Raw genomic sequence first — 22,890 nt, 5'->3', positions numbered from 1 at the left:
TCAAACTATTCCTTCTTTCGGTGTTGATTCTAACTTCAGGTAGGTGTTTATACCACTTTAATTTCTTTTTAGATAGGAAGAACGTATCCCTCTCAATATCGATATTGCCTCTCCATTTAGCATCGAGATATCCAGCTATTCCATGCAACTTTAGAAGTGTCTTGATAATTTGTTATCAGCTGCGAACAATTACTTTGGGCAAATGAATTCTTTGATTTAAAACTACTCATACAAATCATATAAGAATTCCACTTCTTTTCATCCGAACTGATTATTTCCCTTATTAAGACTTTGTGGAATTAAATTTTAAAAAAAGCCGATCATCCGTCTATTGTTTTCCACAAATATTGAAAAAGTAATAGACAATCGAATGTAGTACAGGAGCAAACGCTACTGATGAAATGGATAGGGTAATGCCTGCACTAATTTACTTTAATCAGAAATGCTTCAGAAAAAAGCATTTTATAAATTCCGTTTAATCAATTATGTAAAAGATCTGAGCTGTCGACAAATGTACATTTAGGATATGAGAATCGGTGGCAAGACTATCTCTAGAAGAATGATTCATTTTGAGGTATTAACCTTATTTCATATTCTATTCGAGGAAGCTCTTTGTTTTTACAGTAAAGAATAAAGTAGTTAGTAAGAAAGAATTATTCGGGAAAGGAATCTATGCGAATAAAATTATTTATTTGCGTAATCCCATATGCGTCACCGATAGCAACTTCGACTTTGAACAGCAAAGGAAGGTAGTGTATTTTCAACTTTTTCTACACGACCAGTACTAACATTATTACTTGTGAGAGTATCAATGCAGATTCGATGTAACATGTTAAATAATTCAATTTAATTTCAGATTTTCAATCCATTTTCCAATTTTTTAATACGGTTTAACCTATTTATAATTGTGCTGACATTTTTACAATTTGTAATTTTTGGAATCAATTGCATGAATTTTGCAAGAGAAATGTGGGCTTACTGTAATTTCAAAATAAGAGAGTTAGAAAGGAATCAAACCTTTAGCTGTAATTTGTTAGAGTTACTTTTACTTTTTCAAGAATTTTTGGCTATTCATCATGGTGGTCTGTTGTTTTTCTGTTCGACCATCGAGGTAGTCCATTTAGACCATCACATGGACTGATCTATTCAGTTCATCTCCTTAAATTGCTACAAAAATGCGCTTGTTCTTTTGTCAAATGTTTTTCCCTCTAACTGATTTAGTGAAATTTGCCGAACAGTAATTCGTTTTTTCACTAAGTAAGAAGTTTCTATGCGTGCTAATGTCGCCTCAGCAAAGAAATAAGAAAAAAGTTTTCTTTTTTCTCAGCTGAATACTTTATTTTCATTTTCAAACTTATTTCCTGACATAAATTTTACTCATTAAAGACGACCTATAAATCTATCCAGATTTGTCCAACTCCTTAACTTCCACTAACTGTCTTTCCCTCAAAATTTTCCATATTTCTACATCTGTCAGTCTGTCTGCTAGTCTATTTATCCATAGGTTTATGCAAAATATGCAACGCAAATAGGCCATGATCAGTTCACTTTCGGTTACTAAGGTATTGCGCAATCAGCAGCAGCAACAGCAGCAACAGCAGCAGCGGTAGCAGTAGCAGTAGCGGCAACAGCAGCAGCGGTAGCAGTAGCAGTAGCGGCAACAGCAGCAGCGGTATTTGCGACAAGCAGAACCTAACAAACACATTTTTCTACCTTTACAAATGCTTATTCCAACGGATTGATGTTTATTCATTTCCTGCTCCTAGAAATTCTACTTCTACTTCTCTTCTAGCTTATTACTCTTTTTCTCCACAAAATATTTTATCTTTGGCCATTGAACTGCTTGTCCTTAAACAGTACTTCTTCTTTACAAGGCCCTTTATGTAACATTTAAAGTGATAGAAATTTCAGTAAAATAATGCAATTCTAGGTTATGTAAAATATACTAACAGCTTGTAAGTCGGATCGAAGTGATAACTGATTATTTGTTAAAAGAGGCCCTTTCTAATTTGGCCAGGCCATAATTTTGTATATAAATGCGAAGCGATGGGCTCTTGCCAGAGCCAGGAAGCTCAGGAGCAACTTGCTCGAAACAAGGCCATCGAAAAACAACTGAACCAGGATAAACGTACTGGTTCTTCAATCGTCAAGTTACTACTGCTAGGTTGGTATCCCACTTTTTCTTTTAATTTTTCCGTTGTTTAATCCTCGCAGAAATCTAATTATCATTATTAAGATTTCACAATCTTTAATTTAACAATTTAATCTTACGTAAATTTAGTCAAATTATTACTTTTGAAATGAAATTTATTGTTTTGTTTTGTCATTATTCAAGTGTTGTTAGACGAAACTTTTATAATGAAACTAAATTCATTGCTTATGAAGTATGAAATTCTAATTGATTACAGCATGATTCACTCATAAAATTATATCTTTTTTAGTTGGCAGCATACTATATGGAGTGCAAATTTCGTTTACCTGCCAGTTTATAAATACTCCGAAAAATATCACTTAAATTAATATGTCATGAAAGTATTCCTTAACTTTTAAAATGTTACTTAAGTTCACATCCAAAGTTATAATTTCATTGAAAATGATTAATCATCAAAAGTGTTAAAGGTGGAAAAAATGTTTTTTCTTTTGCATTTAAATATCAGAAAAAATTAGTTTTTCATCATACAAAATGTTGATTTCTGTTTTTGCCATTATTTGGAAAGATCAGTGGCAAATTAAACTTGAAAACGCATCCGTCCTTAATTTTTCCAATATACCTCAATGGTTTTCTGTTGGAAGACCCTTGAAGAGCATATCGAGAACAAAGTGACCACTTGGCAATAAGACGTTTTTTTTTCCCAAAAATGGTTCGAAATCTTTTTTGAGAATATAAATCAATAAAGAAGAACATGGACTGCTTTGAGGGAGAGTGTCAGTCCTTAACAGCCGCTAAGGAAATCAATCTTCTTTTTCTAAGTCTTTAGCAGTTTTGTCAAGTCATTCAAAGTGATTGAGCAGAATGTTAAAATAAGTCGGACATTTGACATAAAAATCAGTGATTGTAAAATGTCAACCAATTAGCAAATCAATAATTTTTTCCTTTTGATCTCACCGTTTATTAAAAGACAAAAATCAATTAGATATTTGCTAGTTTTGCCTTCTATTTTAGTACTTGATCATTTTTCAGGAGCTGGTGAATGTGGCAAGTCAACCGTACTAAAACAAATGCAGTTTGTTATTAATTTTTTTTTTTTTTTAAAGCTATGCGCTTAGAATACAACTCCTTCTTAATTAATTAAGCACTATTAATTAATAAGAATTGGTTTTCTTTCGTGTTTAACACTAAATATACATTATATCCTGATCAATTATAGTAGATAATTAGAAATAACATTCATATTAATTAACATTTCAAAGTCCTGTTAAAAGGTTACAAAATTTTTAAAACATTATCAAAGCTTTATATGACATGCAATAGTGGAAATCAAATGAATTATTGTAGTTTTGACTAGGAAAAAAGGAAAAACCAAATCTTCAAGCTGTACAAACTAATCATAAATTTTGTTTTAAATTTATGTGAAATTCATATGAATGAATAGTTCTTTCTTCGATGATTGATCCCTCCTGAAACGCTTTTAACTTTTAAACATTTACGAAAAAATCACTTCGATTTATTAATTCGTTCCAAAATTGCAATGTCAAAATAAGTTATTTCAAAACTTTCTCAGGATTCTTCACAGCAACGGTTTCACGGAAGATGAAATCAATGAACGTAAAGCAGTGGTTTACAATAATACGGTGACATCGATGTATGCAATATTGAAAGCAATGGACAACATTGTCCACATTCCGCTCGAGGATCCCTCCAAAGAAGTATTGTTTGGATTTATGACAATACTCAGTTTCTTTTAACTTGTCATCTCTATGATAATCGATAAAGCGAATGCTTTGTGTTTGATAGTATAAACACTTCTAGGAAATCCAAATTTAATCTTGGCCAATAAGCTAGTTAGAGAATAAATGAGGTGCTGGATGGTTAAATTTCTGTCAATCCTAGTTATTGAATTTATTAGACAAGTTATGGAATGGAAATTTATCAAGACTACAAAAATATCGCATGATCAAAAAAAGAGAATATTATAGTCCGAAAAACAAATAGTTTTTCGAATTGTGGAGGCTGGCGATGAATCCGAACCATTTACGGATGAACTTGCTAAGGCTCTTGTCTCATTATGGAATGATAAAAACGTTCAAAAAGCTGCCGATATGCGGAGTGAATATCAACTCAATGACTCTGCAAAATAGTAAATTAATAAGTGATGCAGTTTTGAATTGAATTCTATAAAAAATTTTAGGCAAATAAATCTAATTAGTTGGCATAAAGTTTTAAAAATTTTTGAGTTATAATAATGAAGGCTTAGATTATTCGCACAGCAATTTGTGTATTTTACACATTTCTATTTGATGAATAGATTTACATACCGTTTCAGTTTCTTGAATTCAGTGATGAGAATACATGAACCCGGTTATCGGCCTACTGAACAAGATATTCTGTTTAGTCGAGTAGCAACAACTGGTGTCGTAGAAGTTAAATTTAAAATAAAGGAACTCGACTTCAGGTATTGTTCGTTGGGACAAGCTCTCTCTCTCTTTCTCCCCTTCCTTCTCTCTCAGTTATTGTATTTCTCATTTTCAAGAGTATAATATTGATGTTTGACATAATTTCCAATATTGAGAAAAAGAATTGAAAAAAGTAATTGTTTATAAACAGAGTATTTGATGTTGGTGGACAAAGATCAGAACGTCGTAAATGGATCCACTGCTTTGATAATGTAGAATCGATTATCTTTATTACGGCTGTTAGTGAATATGACCAAGTGCTTTTCGAAGATGAAACTACGGTCAGTTCGCAGTGTGAATTTCAATTTCCTTTTTCTCTTTTTTTTATGAACTTACAAAATTCGAAAAGAAAAACGAAAATTTTTCGAAAATTTCAAATGGGCTTCTCTAGGAGTGCAAAATGTTTCAAATTTGATGCTATTGAACATTATATTTTCTAAGATACTGAGAGTAATCCACTTTAGTCCTGGCTAAGTCTCTCATTAATTAGCACTAAAAGAACTTTGCGATTCAAAAAGAGTTAAATGTCATCATTTCCTTTGAAGTCCCCGTTCCCGCGTGTTTTCTTGTAGTTAAATTTTGATTTGATTAATAAGTGTTGCAGAATCGTATGATCGAATCGATGCAATTATTTTCATCAATTTGTAACAGCACGTGGTTTCTTTCGACAGCAATAATTTTATTTTTGAATAAAAAAGATTTATTTGCTGAAAAAATTCAACGTGTCAATATCACCACTGCCTTCCCGGATTATGAAGGTCAGCCTCTATGCACTTAGCTCTATAGAATTAAATGATTCAGGAGCAGAAATAAATAATTTTAGCTTCACGATTCGGCTTCAAACAAAGCTAAAAAAAGCAAAAAAGAGATTTTCTTAAAAAAATTCTTTGCTCCTATACGTCTGGTGGAGATTCTTTACATTTATATTTTTGATAGTAATAAATGGGAAGACAATGTTTCATTTTCCCATCTAAATCTCTTCAACTCCTTTTACAAACTAAAATTTTCGTTTACTGAATGGAAGAAATTTTTGTAAATAAAAAACTTCGAAACCTATTCATTTCTAAAAGTTTAATGATTAAGTGGAGTAAACAGCATATAACGTATCGCAACAATGGTTTTGTTGGAAGTGAAGTGAACTTTTTATTCTGAGATAATACATTAAGCAACTTTCGTCTTAAGCAACCTCCTTTTTTAATTTGCTTCATATCAGCTATACCCCAATTGTTCAATCTTATAGCTTTAGCTAAGACTTCATCAGTTGCACATAGTCTTCTTACTCTGACACTTATTCAACTTATAAAATTTAATTAAAATAGAATTACCTTACTTATTATTCAGCTGCATGCATAAAATACTGCTTATTACATTATTTTAACGAAGGCAATATTCTATTTCCCTTCAACATAGCAAATAAAACTCTCCACACTATTTCATAAAATTGAAAGCTCTTTTTGTGAAATTCACCTCATATATTTCGAGCAATATAATTCTTCAACTGGAAAAGCATTTAATCTATAGATTTATAAGAAGCGAAATTTAAAAATCCCACGAAACAAACAATTTCAGAATACTAAACCTTTCTGAATTAAATCCGAAAATTTGTTTCATTTCAGGAAAAATTCAAGTAATCAAAGCTAGTTATTGAAGAAGAAATTTCAAAGTAATGAAAAGTTCATTCCCAGAATAGCTGACGTGAATGTGCTACCATAACTGAAATGGTCCTGAGTTATTTTAACAGTAGTCATAAAGTCTATAATGATAATGACTATCAAAAGTAACAACAATATCAAAAGTTGAAACTGTGGACATATTAGTGAAAAATAAAATCAGTGATAATGGGAAATGGACTTTAGAACCCGAGTATTGAGGATTCCAAACTGTACCCTCGTGCGTTTGATGAAACGTAAAGCGGTATGACGGTCAATATTAGTCTTTATCTTTTCCGCTCCTTCCTTCATGGTTTTGCATTACCTTTCTTCACTCACCATCCTTCTTTCACTGTTAGTCAGATCGATCAGGTCACAAAATCTCTATCCTAAAACTTTATCATCCAAGAAAATAACCTCTTTTACGTACAACGGGATTATCGCAGTCGAAATCTTTGACAGTGATTTTTTTAGCTTTTAGCACGAAACTCTAAGTTATATAAGTGCTGTAATACGCTCCAATTACAACAATTCTAGATTCCAAACTTACGTTCAATAACCTAAAATGTCTCTTTGATGAGCAAAAAAATGAGCCATCGAACATAAACTAAATAGAGATAGCTGAAAAATCAAAAACGAGTAAAATGAAGCAAATTATACTTTTAGGTGGCCAGAATTACGAGGAAGCAATGAGTTTTATAAAAATGAAATTCAGCGAACTGAACTTAAACCCGGATAAAAAGACAATTTATATGCACGAGACGTGTGCAACGGATACCAATCAAGTACAGTTAGTTATAACGAGTGTCATTGACACAATCATACAGAAAAATCTCCAGAAAGCTGGGATGATGTGATTAAAATACTACTGCACTCTGATTCCCCTTAGTTTTTGTTGAGTATTGTGATTGATATATTTTGTAAATAAATAATGCACTTCACCTATGAAGGTTTGTCGATTTCAACTCCTAAGGCTTCAAAGTCTTTTTACTAGAACTACCGACTTTCATCCGATCTAAGAAATGAATTTTAAGGATTATACGAAATGCGCCCATGAATAAAAGAGCACCAACTACTAGCAGCTAAGCTTCAATGAACTACCGACTGTCGATATTCGTAAGTAAAAGTCAGTATATGGTTATCTTTTACCAGCAAACTATAGATCATTCGTGGAACTTCTCAGTCATAAAAATTTCCCCATGAGAATTGTCATATTCTTGACTTCCAAAAGCTGAAAAAAGAAAATTTTTTTCCGTATAATTGCATGAAGAAAAACTTGCAGTGCGCGATATTTTTTTTTCCACTATTCTGCTCCAAATCTAAATTTGTCATTGATATCAGTTTTATTTAATTCTTAATAAGTATTCGGCAATAAATTCAAAAAACGTACAAAAAAACGCATTTGAAAGCGAGCTATTATTTCACTAAGTATTTCAAATCGGTTCCTGCCATTACATCCGTACATTTTATTCGATTTCAGATTGTTTTTTTGCTTTGTTTCCTTTTACATTTTAACACTTCAGTGCAATTAACATTTTTATTAATCTCCATTTAACTCTTCAGCTTCTGCTTTATGTTCCCAAATCCATCGATTTTATTCCGTTTATTATTCTTTTTCTTCATCAAGCCTTTCATTTTCGAAACCCCATCTTTCAATGGCAATAAAAGTCGTTTCTTAGCTTCTCGTACTTTTTTCCTTTTTTCTCTCAGTTTGCGACGCCTTTCCAGTGATTTTTTTTGCTGAAACACAATAATGAATAATTTTATCACTTTCAAACAATTAAGAAGGATCATTCGATAAGCGAGAAACTAAGAAAAGGCTAACCTCAGCAGGGTTTATTAGCGGTTTTAGGTCATCGCCCGCCTCCCACTCATCATTAATCGTCGGATAGAGCACAGGTTTTTTAGCTGCAAAAAAATTTCCATAATTATAAATCTCTGAAAAATTTTAATCAGGGAACAAATTTGAGTTATTCAAATATTTCTAAAGCGGAATCCTTTGAAAAATGAAGCTGACTTTTTATATCTGGCCAAAATACAAAAGTTACTCTGAAAATCTGATAAAGTAACGATTCTTCATGCTCTCTTACTTTTCCATTCTCTTAAAATGAGCAAACTAACTGTCTGAATCCAGCACTTTCACTTCACCGTCTCCATATACCAAAACTTCTAAGCCTTCTGGTAATGTCGACAATTCATCAGCAACTGCTTTTTTGTCTCTTTTCGCTATGAGATCTTTCCTTTTCATGGGCATAGGTAAGCTGACCGCATTTCTAGACCCTACAACGCTGAATTCACGATGAAACTTAAAACTTTCTTTCCAAACGAGATAAATAAGGCTATTTGGTGATAGTTAATTTAATGTAGCTCAATGGGAACGAAATGGAAACGGAAACGATAATGGAAAACATTGAAAAAGAGACTGCAAAAGTCATCAAGATTTTACATTTCAAGAACTTTTTGATGCCAATGCAACTGTAATCCACAATTCAGCATGTATCTTGGCATTGATCAGGATGAAATGCAAAAACAACAAATCAGTTAAAAACAAACCGGCATCAACGTAGAGAGGTAATGACGGACCACCTACCACCATTTGTAGACTTATTGAATGAACATTGTATAAACCACCGGGGCAATATTGAAACACTCTGTCAACAGCTGCACGTACATTTTCTACAATGTGATCGATAGGATTACTCAGATTTCCGATGCGAAGACTCCTGGAATGAAATCATATGAAACTTCTTGAATTCAGTGAAGGATTTCGAGATCGGATTTTTACCGTAAGACATAGTCTTAAAAGCAGTGACATCGATGAAACATTCCAAAGCTAGAATACCTTAATTTGTAGTCTTAAATCTCAATGATTCCAAGCCAATTATATAAAATTCAAACAAACTTGAACAGAACAGGCATATCTAATTTAGAAAATAAAACAATAGTGGGAATGAAAACATACGTTCGCGTACGGAATGGAAAAAGCGGAAATGTGACGGTATAATACGCCTTCTCGATCTCCTTTACCAAAGATCTGCGTCGATGCATTGATAATCTCAAAGGAATCCTTCAAACAAACACTTTATAACTGTACACGGGAAAAACGTGAATGGAATATAACTTTTACATATAAATCGTTAAAATATGAATAAAAATTTCTTGGATATGAAAGAATGAAGAGTTTTGAGACTAATGATACGAAAATGGATTCAATTACTACCTACCAGTAATGAAATGAGCGTATACCGAAAGTCTTCCAGTATGCAAAATAAAAGGATCTTTAAATAAAAGAATAAAAGGATCCTAAAAAGGATCCCTTTAGAAGCCATATTTTTTAATACTGCAAATCCTTACTTTTTTGCCTTATGAAATTCTTTGCCACAAAAACGTATAACACTTTTCTCAACTACAGCGTCGACCAAAAAGATATCATACGCAGATGCCAGCTGACGTCTGTCGTAGTAAGAATGATACTCTCTTTCCAGTTGTCGCTTTGTTAAAACCTGTAAATATTAACTTTATCATTTTCTCCAAACTAATTACTAAAGGAAATTGTCATAAAACAAATGCTACTACAAATCAACGGCTGTCGACCTATATCATGATAGAATCATCACTTCCTGGGATGAAATTCACCTAGCCATAGATTTACTCTGTGCTAGATATTGCATTCCTTGCAAGATGTCTATATTTTTGAAAATGAAAAATTCCAACAAATGATTCGTACGACTAAAAAAAAGAATCAGAACTAATCAAAAGTATATAAATAAAACTAAAAAAAACGAAATTCAGAAAATACCTTCTGCACGTGCTCTTTGGTAACCCCGAATTCAAACTCCAATTTTTCGGTCCATAGTCTCGCTTGTTTGTCAACATCGGGATCAAATTTCGCTTTTGCCGATTGATCTAAGTCTCGCATAATCAAGCAGACAGTCGTACTGTCTTTTTCATACAATGCATGCGGTAGAATGCTGCAGAAAAAAAAAAAGTTGCACCGTCAGATAGCTATATTGCCTTTTCATGTAGTGAACGAGGTATAATGTTGTAAAAAAAAAAAAAAAATGAAACTTGCACTCTATCTTGTTCAATCAACAAATGCATAAAACTACGTCATTATGACTGGTTCTCCAAAATGATGAAGCTATCTGCGACTTACACATCAAACAACTGAAAACGTTCTACCAAAGTTGATCTACTCATAGAATACTTTATTCTTTAAATAGCGAGCAACAATAATCGCAACTCACAAACGTCTGACATTGTGCCCAGTGTGTGTACTACCCGGTTTCTTATAAACGAACTGAACATGAAGCAACTGGTCAATTTCAGGAAACAACATTTTCTTTCCACTTTTTTCACTGACTTTTAGTAAAACATTTACAGCTTCTCTAGCCTGTAACTTCATTCTGTGTATTATTAACATGCTGAAATACTTTTAGAATCTACAGAAAGTGAATTCAATGGAACTCAGAAGTACCTCGTCAAAAAAATTCCTTCCATCTAAAAGTTCCTGTAATCTTGTAGAAAGCATAATTCTGACATCAACAAATAGTTTAAGTCAAAAAATTTTCCAAATAACCTTGGAGAACCTAAATATACCTTTTGCTCTACCTGGTCCAAAACGGATGACACTTTAGCTTCATCATTTTTATTAGGGGAAATATCCTTTCTGCAATCATTATCGGATGAAATATTCATTTCTAAATCCTAAAATAGATCAAAATCAAATCGGTCATTACTGAATATTGCTTGTCCTTCATATTCACAGGAACAAAAAGTAGAGCAATTCATAAAACGAAATTATTCACCTGGTCAGGTAAATCTTCACCATTATCTAGATGTTTCATTTTGAAATCAAAAACCAGTTGAGAGGACCACTAAATGTAGGAATTCCTCGTCTTTCTTTTTTCTAAAATGAAACTAAATAATTACTCCAACCTTAAGAGTTCCTACTCCAAAAAAAAGAAGTGGACAGAGAGAAACTTCGTTCAATTTTCGACTCAAGAATAGTTGCCGACAAAGAACAAAATAAGGTGCTCAAAAATTCCGAAAAAATATGTGGCGTACATTACGCAAAATTACTGAAATCAAAATTCACACAATTAGGAATCACTTTAAAATTAAAACCAGATTTATAGTTAAAACCATAAATTTCATAAGCATTAGTTTAAATATATAAGAAAGAAGCATTTCTTTAGGCATTTATCGAAAGATATACGTTAAGAAATCGACATCAGAAAAGCTTTTTCCATACTTACTCCATGGAATCAACCATCATAAGTTCGCACTTCGAATTTCATGATTAAAAAGAGCGATTTAAAGACGATAAGAAAGATAAAAACAAAAAACTACAAGCGTTTGGTATCTCTGAGGAAAGCTTCATTTGAATCAAATAAAAATGTAAGACACAAATTAATCGAATATCATGAACAAATTATGCATTAATTAAAGGATATAAATTGTGCATTAATTAAAGATATAGGATTATATCTACTTATTATCTGTTAAAGTCTGGAATGAATACTAATAAATAATGCATAATATACACTGAAAAGTATGTAAAAAGTGCACAAACAGCCTTGTTTATTCCTTTTTACCACGTGCGCGGATGTTCTTAGGATACTGTTCGGGTTTTAAGTTTTTAACCGAATAAAGTCGAACTGCTCGCTCAACCAATGAACCACCACATTTCAAACCAAGCACTGAACGAAAAACTGTTGAATATTGGATCAAAATAATATTTAAAAATAATAATAATAAATACAGCTGAAAATGAAACTTGAAAGAGAAGTAATCTTCCAACGAAAAGTTGAGAAACCTTCAAGAGCATGCTTTAAGCGATCCAGCCCCAAAGATTCTAGTTTTTCTGCACTGTCGTAGTCATCCAGGTTGACATCAATATTTGTCATTTTACTGGTTGCTTTTTCCAAAACAGTACTTGACTTTTCAGCAATAAGCACAGCTGCAAACCAACCCTTTAACAGCTTTTTCAAACTAAAAATTAGAACGAAAACATTTCCAAGATCAAAAACATTAGCACATCCAAGATATATAGTAACTTAGAGTACCTGCTGTTCTCGGAGACGTTTTTTTTTCTTCATTTTCAGCATATTTTTTGCCTTCATCACTAATAGTGGCTATACTTCTGCTAAAATTAAAGCTATTTTATTTGAATTAAAAGTTTCGTAAGATAATCTGAAGTCTGAAATTTTCTAACAGTTACCATCAGACTGATAATGGAGTAAAATAATAGTTCATTCCAGTCTAGTTCTGCAATAATCCGATGGCATTTCCTTACATCTCACATAGATAAAACATTTCTTGTTTGTTGCAATCGCTATTCAATTCTTGAATTAATATTAAAAAAATCATTATTTTGAATTAGAATGCTGCCAGTGGGCACGAAGCACGGAAACAAGAATTACTTTTCGTCATCCAAACTAGGCGTCACACATTCAGATGTTCCATTTGCTGTCATTCGCCTTCGTTTCGACGGCACAGTCCCTTCCATGGAATTATCATCATCAACCACCTGTGATTCTTGTTTCGAGTTCAGTAAGCCTTCCTCATTAGTTCTCTTATTTTTAGCAACGGCAATGCCTAAATTAACAACGTTTTTAGAAGTGAAGATTTCTATTCAAATTTAGATGCAAGTACAACCGACGATGACCCTCTCGGCAACTCATAGCAAATTATTTTTATTCATCTCGGATAAAATTTTGAAAAAATATCTAGAAACGAAGCCTAAAGCTGAATTGCACACTACCAGCAACGCTAATCTTTCTCAAACCAATAAGATGCAAAAAGTCACCCTGTTCAAACGCTTCATCTGTTTCTTCCAAGATTTTTTCCCGCATCTGTATAAAATCGGGATCATTGAAATCATGTTTTAGAGGACCTGCTTTTAATTTCTCATATTTCTCTTGCCTGAAAGTACTGCAATTGAGAAGACTAAGAAAAGATGAACTCGCACTAGAAAGTCCAAGAAAAATGCAAAGTACAAAAACAGACGATGAGAGACTAACTGTCCAAAGAAAACGTACCTTTGCCGACGTTTCTCTTCTTCCCTCTCGCCTGCTTTTTCAATCCATTTGCGGAGCTTTTCTTCTTCCTTAATGTCAGCAAGCCGTCGGCCAGATAAATCGCGGCACATTAACTGATTCGTTGAACGGTGAATACGAAATGAGCGAAGCAGCGAACCAAAGCCTGAAGAGGGCGAACTTATTGGAAATAAAAAGCAACATTATCATAATAACAATGTAGAATAAAAAATGAGAGACAAACTTCAACTTAAAATGATGCATCTCATACCCAAAAAAAAAAAAAATAGTCGGATGACTCGCATTCGTCTATCTGAGGCTTATAGGGTCATCTAAACCTGACATATGATGAACGTCAAAAACTGTGACGTCTAAAGTAGACAATGCACTACAGACATTTTTGGCTGCAATAAAAATGAAATATAAAATCAGGAACCAACCTCCTTTACCACCGCGAAGTCTGAAGTGCACTTGGAAATGAGTGTTATTATCCAAATTCTTCCAGTCCACAATTTTTCCATTAACAGTGACGTAGAATAAATCTTCCGGTATCAATTCAAGTTCAGCAATCGTTCGGAAAGCAGAAGTGAACATTTCTTCAAATATTAGTTGAGTTGAAAAACAAAATGAAATAACATTAAAAAATCAACTCAGAAGAATCTAAATCAAACCAAGTAAGTTATACCAAACGCAATCAAAAATAAAATAGTTACAGGACGGAAATGTTAACTATCATCCTCAGACAGCTCATGCCAACTCCTTCCTCTCGTCTATGCTCTCCCCATCTAAATAAATAAGTTTCAGTCCATACGGCGCACCGCGTTATATATTGTGAAATACGGCGAAGCAGACCGCCCTCTGTGAAATACAGGAAGGCATTCAAATTGGCGTCAAAACCGATGTTTGAACAGTGGCGGTGATGGTATGGAAGAGTTCTAGGACTAATCTGATACGTGTAGTCGTCTGTCTCTTTATAGTGTGATGGGAGTGGAATATATTGGACAGCTAATGGGACTTTATAGTAGGCTAAACTTTTAGCTAGGAAAATCCTGCTTGATGGAGCAGTTGTTGTGGGGGAAAATGACTGAGCAAGAATGTTTTATAAGTGAGCATTGCACATATATGAACAGATCACTCTATTACACAATCTGTAAAATGTCTCCTCGTTTTACACTTAACTGTCCTTTTTATTTGGCTATATTGATTGCTTCTTGAAATTCTAAAAATTTCAAACTGACTCTTTTTTGTACTGTACACTTACGCCTGCTGCGTGCCATTCTCTTGTTTGGCGCTGTCTTTATTAAATGATAAATGTTAGCGAGAATGTCCTATAGTATATAGCAGTTGAATTCCTACTTGCGCACTGACTTAATCTTTCTGGCTTAGTAATTTTCTAACGTAAGATGGGTTCTAATTTCTGACCCAAGTTTAAATTCGGTTCTGTCTAATTACATTTATTTTAAATTAGTTGCATATGATAATTCAAACTGAGAAGGAACTACGCGATCAACTGCAGGTGTTTACAAATACAGTGGTATGTACTTGCATATATCTTATAAAATATTTGCATACCTTGTTTTATATTTTTGCTTGAATAATTAGAAGCGTTGTAATAACGGTGTGAAATGCATACATAAATTATTCCTCTTTCCTCTATTCCTTGGACTTAAATTTGTTTTGTTATGTAAGGTCGGATGTTGGGTGTCTTATTAAGTAATTATTAGCATTTATTTTCTATTAAGTTGTTACTGTTTGCTGTCAAGGGACAATTTGTCTATAAGTAAATATATTTCTAACGGTAGCGTGTTATACTTGACTAGTTTTAGTTCTTTACAATGGACGTTATGGCGTCAGTACTAAAAATTTTTGTTCTGTACACAAATTCGAAAGGACCTGCAAAAGAAATGATAAATGCTGTGGCGTCACAACATTCATCATTTCTGCTTCTGGTAGAATGTCGCAAAAGTTATTTTGGTTTGATTTGAACCAAAAAGTTTGAATGATGGGCTTCCTTTTTACGCTGTTTATACAGGCGGTGAAGTTAATTTCTTGTCGAATGAGGAACAATCTTCGCAAATTTAATGGTAGCAGTTAACGTGATCCAATTTTTGCTTAGAATAATAGTATATTGTCGGAAGATATTGTGGCATAGAAATATAGTTTGATATGTAGCTAAAAAGAAATTTGAAAAAAGTTTCGGTATTTATTTGAAACATCGTCTAAGGAGAAAGGAAATAATAGATAAGCATAAGGAACGAGGGAAGAGAGCATGCGAAATATCACAGAGGCTTAGTATTGCTACGATGAAATGATGACCTTGTATTCACATTCTTATCTAATTCACCTATGTAAGTGGAAATCGTTCTGGTTTATTTGCATTCTTCTGCAATACGCGATCCACTTAATTGTATTTCAACAAAACAAGTACTATGCAAATAGTCAGTAAACACTTGCCAGGTTTGGAGCAGCGTCAGCTTGTTTTTGTCTCTAATCTCATTTTAAGATTAAATTAAAATAATTTGGGATAGAGCTCTTTGTATTACTTCTTTAGCTTATATGGATCAGATGATGTAATAGATTGCCAAAATATAGGTAGATAAGAGATCTTGTTGATCAAAAGTACGAGTACATAGCGCATTTATCATGTCTTGATCAATGGTTAACATACTTCGTCAGTTGCTTAGGTAATACTGGAAAGAAGATGGTGTCTCTTTGGAGTTTTATACGTTTAAAGATAAAATTGAATGTGTTTTAGTAATGAAGTAAAAGCACATCGTCCCTAATTTTCAGCATTATTTTTAATCTCACGTTTACAGTTTACAGGTTACGTTTACAGGTTATAGGATAACGAAAATGGCAACAGTGTTCCCACGTCCAGCACCTGGTGATCCTATGATAGGCCATCAACTGTCGGACATTTCAACACTACCACCACAACCTGTACCATTTTTACCTATAATACCTCCACCTCAAGGAACTGTGTATTTTCAACCGCCATATGTCTTCCCTAGCGGTTTACCACAACCGATGTTTTGCGAGCAACCGAATGTTCTACCGTCGTTCGAAAACATTCCAAGGGAAGGTCCGATGAATGACAATGCCTGCACGATGCAAGGCATGTTTTTCCGAACTGTAGTAACCTCATTTTTGAATGGAATGGTAGCATATTTGTGTTGTACCGTAAGGCCTTTGTTTTACATAAGTCGTTAGATATTTTGAACCTATTACAAAATGCAACTTTATATATGATTTTATTTATACGTAAGTGCATCCCTCATTATTTCTCAGGTATAAAACTGAAATGTGGTCGTTCCCAGGTTTCTACTGATTATGTACGTTTCACTGAACCAAAATTGATAATTCATAACCCCTCTCTCAGCTGTTTATTTCTGTCCCAGTATATTCAAATAATGATTTATAGAAGCGGCACCGGAATTGTCATCGAGTGCGGTTTTCTATTCACCACCACCGTTTCCTATTACTTTTCCGCCCCCAATGCATCCTTTTCCACTCTTTAGTCCTTACATACGTTCTAGCCCCCTTCTTTTTTTTTACCATTATTCTCTGATACTTCCGTATCTGGTAATCCACTGCCACCATTACCACCACCTCTGCCATCAGCTTGTCCAAAATCATCAGTCCTACAGTCATTACCGTCTTCATTTGCTTCTGCACCGTACCAGAGTTGGCCGATAACTAACACTACATCGCAAAGTCCAACCGTAAGGATAACACCGAGAAAGGATAGCATTTCATCGACCGGTAATGACTGCTCAACTTTTTGTTGAAAAACGCTAGCCGCTAATTATACAAGTAAAGTGAAGTCAGATAAGAAAACTTCATTCAAGAAAGCTAACAGGGTAAAAGTATTTCCCGGATACCCTTGAAGAATGTTTTAAAAAAAAAAAGGTATACACTTTTTGAACTGTGCTCACACTAAAAAGTCAGTGCTGCAGAAATATCTATGACGAAAATAAATTTTATAGGCTTTCATGATTTCAAGAAATAATTCGGTAATTGGGAAATTATTTTTTTACAATTTTACAAAAATTACCAAAAATCGTTTTCTCACTGAGAAGAAAGCGAAATATTTCACTCAGCATTTTGAACTTAAATCACTAGAAGTTTTTGTAACATACTCACTACAAGCAGTTTGCAATTTTATGGATTTTTTGACTGTGCATTGCAGGTGCTAGCCAATCGTCACTCAAGTTTTCCGGAAATGATGACTGCAGGAATTCCCAACGAGACAGCTCTGTGAGTTAACCATATTTTTTAATTTGTCTCAGCTTATGTCAAAAATTTTATGATGGATAAGTGAATTCGTGAAGGTTTTTTGGTTCTCTAAGACTAGTTTACTTCAATATCCTTTTTATGCTAATTTAGCATATGGTTAATTCTTAGAGCATATATCAGTTTTCTTAGAAGTCTTGTTATTGATTGTTAAGCTCTATTTCTCGAGTCACAAACTATTTGTAAAGATGGTGCGCTTTGAACCCATGAACATTTTGATAATTGCAGAATCGGACTGAACTGATGTATCGGAATAGATCGGTTACGTCATTGAATAACTATCGCACTAAGCTTTGCACAAACTTCAAGAATGGTCACTGCCGTTACGGTGATAGGTGTCGATTTATTCATCATCCAAGTTCGTTTTTATTTTACTGTAAACAAATGGCTGGTGACAGTTAATGAAAAAAAGTTCTCCTGCAATTATTTAGTGATTTTGCCGCGTAATTGTTTCCAAAATTTCAGCACCAGATGGTGTAACCAAAACAAAATTTTCCACAAATGCTCCTGCATTCGTGCCAAGAGCTAATGCGTAAGTTCTAGAGAAGGATAACTCTATTTAAAATCTTTCGTTGTAGTACCTTAATTTCTCTTATTTGATTACTTTTGGGTAGAACAAAGAAAGAAATTAAGAAATTTATCACGATTAGAAGTTAGAAAATATTCAGATTTGAAACTGATTGGAATTATAAATAGAATTTAGAATGCATGCTAAACCAAGCAGTCCTTCTGCTTCATTAGATGTAGTTCCATCGAATCGTCTGTACAGTTCAACGCCCATATCGTTGCTGGCGAAAGGCCAGGGCAGTGGCCTGGATGTGAAGGAGAGACCAACTACGCCAACAGGACGACGAATATCGTATCGCCAAGATTTCAGCGCTGGTTATCGACGACCCTCTGTGGCTGACGGACCTCATCCTTTGCCTACATGTTGATTTCAAACCTGTAACTGCTTTTAATCCTCTAATTTGATCTCATATTTTAATTCTGTTTTTTTATCTGAGGGACGCATTTTTACTCTGGATTCTTGCTAATTTGGGTGGAAGCTATCGGCATCGTATGAGTTCACTTTATGTATACAACTGAAGATTCAGTTGTCATCCCGCATATAACGATTAAAAAGTATCAGGACGAGTAAATCATTTATGCATAGAGGAGAGTATTTGAATTTCAAAATACAAGGCGTTTAATGATTTGCTACATTGATGTATAGTCTTGGAATGCTTTTTGTTGCGGAAAATAACACTGTATTTTGCCTGAAATGTCTTCATCTTCCGTGTTAATTTTTCAAGCTTTCAAGACTTGGAGGCTCGCTAGATAAGGTTTTTAGCTCATAGAATTTTATTTTTTCTGTTCATATCTAATTTGTATGCATAGACATAAGGTGCTAGCTACAAGCTTCTCGCACCGTGTTTGATTATTCTTGATGCAGTTCCTGAAACTTTCAAATTTTGTGCTTCGAATCAAACATATAAAGTTTTCTGATTCCATCATTCACTTGCGCAGTTTACGTTTTTGATGCATTGTTACGATTTTAGGTATATCTCAGTTATCACACAAAAATGCTCTAGCAATGCACAAAAGACTGATTCAACCGAACTAAAGCAGTGATGTATCTGTATAAAAGTAGTTACTATAGGAGTGGGTTTTAGTTGTATCTTTATGAATACTCAGTCATTGGAGACGGGGTGGAAGCAGGTCGCGGGGCGGAAGCAGCTCATTTATACGAACACAATGCGTTTGAGAACGTGACAGGTGGTGGGTTTTCAAGGCTTTCCGCACTAGGAGCAAAGTGTGGCAGAGTGGCACTAAATTGGTAGCGTATATGGTTTGGCGTTGTTGCACACTGTTGTCAAATGGAGATTATCGTGTTTTTTTGGCTTAATTATTTTGGGTAGTAATGAGTGTTGTGATTGGAAGTGGCTAAGAAGGAACGAAATGGTTGGAGGAGAAGATTCTCGAACAACCGGGTTGTAGGGCTATGATGTGTTTCGATATCAACCACGGAGGATGCCGTGCTGGCTCGGCAGCACTGGTGAAAAAAGCATTGTATGGTATTTTCTTCCAAAGACAAGTTGTTGTGTTGCATTATGTAAGTTGCAGTTGTGAGATATGTTGCATTGTATGCTATATTTCCAAAAGTAGCTTTTTTTACAAAAATTTCTCGGAATTTCAGTTTAACTCTTCCAGAACGGAGAATAATAGGAGTTATCGAGCGATAAGGAAGTGTTTGTGGAGAAGAGAACGGATAAGGGACAGGTGGGGAAATGTCATTGTCGATAGACCAAGCAATTAATTTTTGTGTTCGTGTTGCTGTCGCTACGGTCGCATCGATCGTTATCATGAAACTCGCGGTTAAATACATTGACCCCAATCATGTCATCAACAAAAATGCTAAAAAGAAGGTTAGCTTGTTCAGCTAAGGAATTCACTCAAAAAATCGAGATGGCTTTCAAATTGTTTATTAATGTAAATTAATGAATTGCAGGCTGCTCAAGTAATGAAGACGTTAGGCTTAGACCCATCAGTAGAACTTAATGAACACGAACTGCGTATAGCTACACAACTCGTTCACTGTGGTCAGGTTAGTTGCATTCAGTTTCTCAATTAATTTGCACTTTTAGTTTTCATTTGAACTTTATTCAAAGAAGATAGTGTTGCATTCTTAGATATATTATGGAAATGGAATTTGTTTCATTAATATTGGATTCCTTCTCCTTCTGCCAAAAATCATCTCCTTGTGCTAAAAATCATAGAGAAATAGTTCAAATTTTTAGTGGATGGATACAGCCTGCCATCCAATGTAACTATGCTCTGGAATTTATCCTAGGACCTGGATCATAATATAAATTGAATATTTTAGGGATTAAATGTTGCTTCCTAACTATACACAAATTGGATTTCAGGGTTCAGATTGGTGCGATATTGGTGGCTGTGGTGCACTTATTGAGGAAATTAATGATCGGATAATTATCCCACTAAAAATTCGCAATGTCTATAAGAAATTTGCACTGTCATCGAATCTTTTTTCTCCGCCTAAAGGTAATTTAGCTTATTTTACTTCTAAACAACGCATCAAGCATTACTGAAAGGAAGAAAGGGAAGTAATTTAGTTATTTCCTTGGTCGGAATGAGACAGTTATGGAAAAGATGGAATCAGATTGCAGTGGAACATAACCATATAGATACTTCATATAACTTTTCAAAAATTATTGCTTTTTCAAATTTTTAGGACCTTTTTCTGTAAATTTCTGCGAATTCCGGTACAATAAATTAAACAATATTTCAGGGGTGCTTTTATACGGTCCACCAGGTTGTGGTAAAACTTTACTTGCAAAAATTATCGCACGTGCAGCAAATGCTCGTTTCATTAATTTGCAAGTGTCATCGCTATGCGATAAATGGTACGGTGAATCACAGAAGCTTGCCGATGCAGTTTTCTCCGTGGTATATGTTTCAAATTTTGTGTAATTATGCGATGTGATCTATTTTCTCGAAAATGTTTTTTATCACAGAATGGAAGAATGTTAAAAGTATAAACCTATGCAGTACTAATCCTCTCTCTAGTGAACAGAACAAGAAAAATTCATAACAGAGCTTTTTTTATTACTTTTCTTTTGTAAAATATAAATCTTTATAGTGTTTCCTTTAGTAAACCCAGTTAACTTTTTCAGGCACAGAAGTTCCAGCCTACGATCATCTTCATTGATGAAATAGGTAAGCGTGACGGTGCAGAATTTTTTCATTTAGAAATTTTCAGCATTATTGTTTCTGTATGCTCGTCCACTTTTATATTTTTCGCGGTTACAGATTCGTTTTTAAGAGATCGAAACACCCAAGACCACGAAGCCACTGCTATGATGAAGGCACAGTTCATGTGCTTGTGGGATGGTTTTGCTTCATCAGGTTAGCGTAGTTGACTTACTGCATTAGGACACACATTTGCCTTGTATTAAGTATGCATACGGTACTCCTAAATCACGTTATTCAAGCTCAAAAGATGCAAAAGTTCGCAGACATAGTTGTCGTTTTTGTAGACGTTGCTTTACATTCCTTTAGACGATGCAATCATCGTGCTCGGAGCAACCAATAGACCAAACGATGTTGACAGTGCCATCTTACGACGAATGCCTGCACGATTCTATGTTCCTTTACCAGTAAGCTTTGACTGCAGTTTTTCGATTTTTCCATTTATAAAAACAATGAATTTTTCTGAGAATTCTTTTTTAAAAACCATAAATTTTTCCGGGAATTCTTAACTCTTGTAAAAACACTAAATTTTAAACATAATTGGCATGGTTTTCACACTATTCGGTGATTTCAGAGTTTAGAATCTCGAGCAGATATCTTAAAAGTTTTGCTGAGGGATCAACCGGTAATGCCAGAAATCAATTTTGAAAGAATAGCGGAATACGCCACCGAACTAAGCGGATCTGACTTGAAAGAAGTATGTCGATTGGCTGTTTTATCGCGAGTCAAAGATGCATTTATCAAAGGAAAGGACTTGTATGTTTCAATTTTTAATTTTTTCACAGAAAAACTAAAATAACTTTCTAAAAACAATTGTAGTTATCACTGCTTGGAGTATACCTATTTAACTTCTCTTCGCGCATAATTTTTGAGATCAGTGCGAGACGATGGTGGTAAAGTATCATTGTTATTTGATCTGAGCTACTTCTATTTTAGAAATAATGAAGCTACGCGAATGATTCGTGAAAGTGACATAATACAATCAGTAATGAAGTATAAACAGACGATACAGGTTTCCGGTGCAATACCAATTTTCGAACCTCTTGATTAATGTGGACCTAGTTTTTTTAGAATGATCAGAAGAACCTAGTAGCTGTTCTTAGGACAACAGATCACATTTTCTTTCGTTGACTCTAGTCATTATTTTGCTTACCACGACATATTTTGGTTTTAATTTCATATCTTTTGAATTCAGTGTTGTCCTACTGTTGTGTCAAATGCCTCTTGCTGTTGGTCCACTTACATATATCTCAGATCAGCTTTCCGTCGATGAACCTAGCAATTGCTTGTGTTTCCAAGATCAATTAACCTTGTTTATTGGTTCAACATGAACGACCGGGATTGTGACTTAAGTTTGTTGTGTCGATCACCATTTTGAAGTCGTTTTTCTAATGCTGACGTTCAACTGGAACTTGTGGTTTTTTTTGTTTTTGTCGACATTCTACAGCTATTAGGGTAATAAGTCGTGAGTGGTGTAAAATATAAAGCCCTGAATTTCATGTTATACCTTGTTATATATCATTTTGCACGTTTTATATTTGCTG

The 22,890-nt window shown here is 34.1% G+C and overlaps 6 protein-coding genes across 7 annotated transcripts; 3 read left to right on the top strand and 3 right to left on the bottom strand.

Annotated features, from left to right (window-relative positions):
* Positions 1-1,461: 1,461 nt before the first annotated feature.
* LOAG_04755 (hypothetical protein) lies at positions 1,462-1,890 on the bottom strand (the record flags this gene model as incomplete). Its single annotated transcript, XM_003140292.2, has 2 exons — positions 1,462-1,692; positions 1,861-1,890. The coding sequence occupies 2 exons, from the start codon at positions 1,888-1,890 to the stop codon at positions 1,558-1,560; spliced, it is 165 nt and encodes a 54-aa protein (XP_003140340.1). The 3' UTR covers positions 1,462-1,557.
* LOAG_04754 lies at positions 1,889-7,260 on the top strand. Of its 2 annotated transcripts, none has more exons than XM_003140291.2 (8): positions 1,889-2,164; positions 3,182-3,224; positions 3,723-3,867; positions 4,138-4,298; positions 4,485-4,613; positions 4,766-4,895; positions 5,219-5,372; positions 6,930-7,260. In XM_003140291.2, exons 1-8 carry the CDS (start codon positions 2,047-2,049, stop codon positions 7,118-7,120), a joined length of 1,071 nt encoding a protein of 356 aa, XP_003140339.1. In that variant the 5' UTR covers positions 1,889-2,046; the 3' UTR covers positions 7,121-7,260. The 2 variants fall into 2 exon arrangements, with proteins under 2 accessions (XP_003140339.1, XP_020307066.1); XM_020446674.1 differs by lacking the exon at positions 6,930-7,260 and adding an exon at positions 6,231-6,337.
* A 327-nt stretch (positions 7,261-7,587) lies between these two features.
* Positions 7,588-11,178, bottom strand: LOAG_04753 (hypothetical protein). The gene is made up of 10 exons (XM_003140290.2): positions 11,072-11,178; positions 10,863-10,970; positions 10,511-10,656; positions 10,063-10,234; positions 9,618-9,766; positions 9,226-9,330; positions 8,817-8,986; positions 8,385-8,543; positions 8,089-8,171; positions 7,588-8,003 (listed from the first exon to the last, which is right to left on the bottom strand). The coding sequence occupies exons 1-10, from the start codon at positions 11,108-11,110 to the stop codon at positions 7,815-7,817; spliced, it is 1,320 nt and encodes a 439-aa protein (XP_003140338.1). The 5' UTR covers positions 11,111-11,178; the 3' UTR covers positions 7,588-7,814.
* Positions 11,179-11,527: 349 nt separating this feature from the next.
* On the bottom strand, positions 11,528-13,907 carry LOAG_04752 (hypothetical protein). The gene is made up of 7 exons (XM_020446673.1): positions 13,744-13,907; positions 13,307-13,469; positions 13,075-13,190; positions 12,689-12,863; positions 12,332-12,411; positions 12,082-12,225; positions 11,528-11,965 (listed from the first exon to the last, which is right to left on the bottom strand). Exons 1-7 carry the CDS (start codon positions 13,895-13,897, stop codon positions 11,847-11,849), a joined length of 951 nt encoding a protein of 316 aa, XP_020303015.1. The 5' UTR covers positions 13,898-13,907; the 3' UTR covers positions 11,528-11,846.
* Positions 13,908-16,133: 2,226 nt separating this feature from the next.
* Positions 16,134-18,531, top strand: LOAG_04751 (hypothetical protein; the record flags this gene model as incomplete). Its single annotated transcript, XM_003140288.2, has 6 exons — positions 16,134-16,483; positions 16,840-17,065; positions 17,493-17,560; positions 17,825-17,954; positions 18,062-18,128; positions 18,300-18,531. Exons 1-6 carry the CDS (start codon positions 16,157-16,159, stop codon positions 18,529-18,531), a joined length of 1,050 nt encoding a protein of 349 aa, XP_003140336.1. The 5' UTR covers positions 16,134-16,156.
* A 1,332-nt stretch (positions 18,532-19,863) lies between these two features.
* Positions 19,864-22,397, top strand: LOAG_04750 (AAA ATPase; the record flags this gene model as incomplete). Its single annotated transcript, XM_003140287.1, has 9 exons — positions 19,864-20,001; positions 20,085-20,180; positions 20,503-20,638; positions 20,886-21,043; positions 21,271-21,313; positions 21,407-21,502; positions 21,656-21,753; positions 21,921-22,102; positions 22,283-22,397. 9 exons carry the CDS (start codon positions 19,864-19,866, stop codon positions 22,395-22,397), a joined length of 1,062 nt encoding a protein of 353 aa, XP_003140335.1.
* Positions 22,398-22,890: the final 493 nt, after the last annotated feature.

This window comes from Loa loa, assembly GCF_000183805.2.
Source record: "Loa loa unplaced genomic scaffold supercont3.17, whole genome shotgun sequence".
NCBI classification, from domain to species: Eukaryota; Metazoa; Nematoda; class Chromadorea; order Rhabditida; family Onchocercidae; genus Loa; species Loa loa.
Note: the sequence above shows the minus strand (reverse complement) of the source record. Positions and strands in the feature narration are given on the sequence as shown.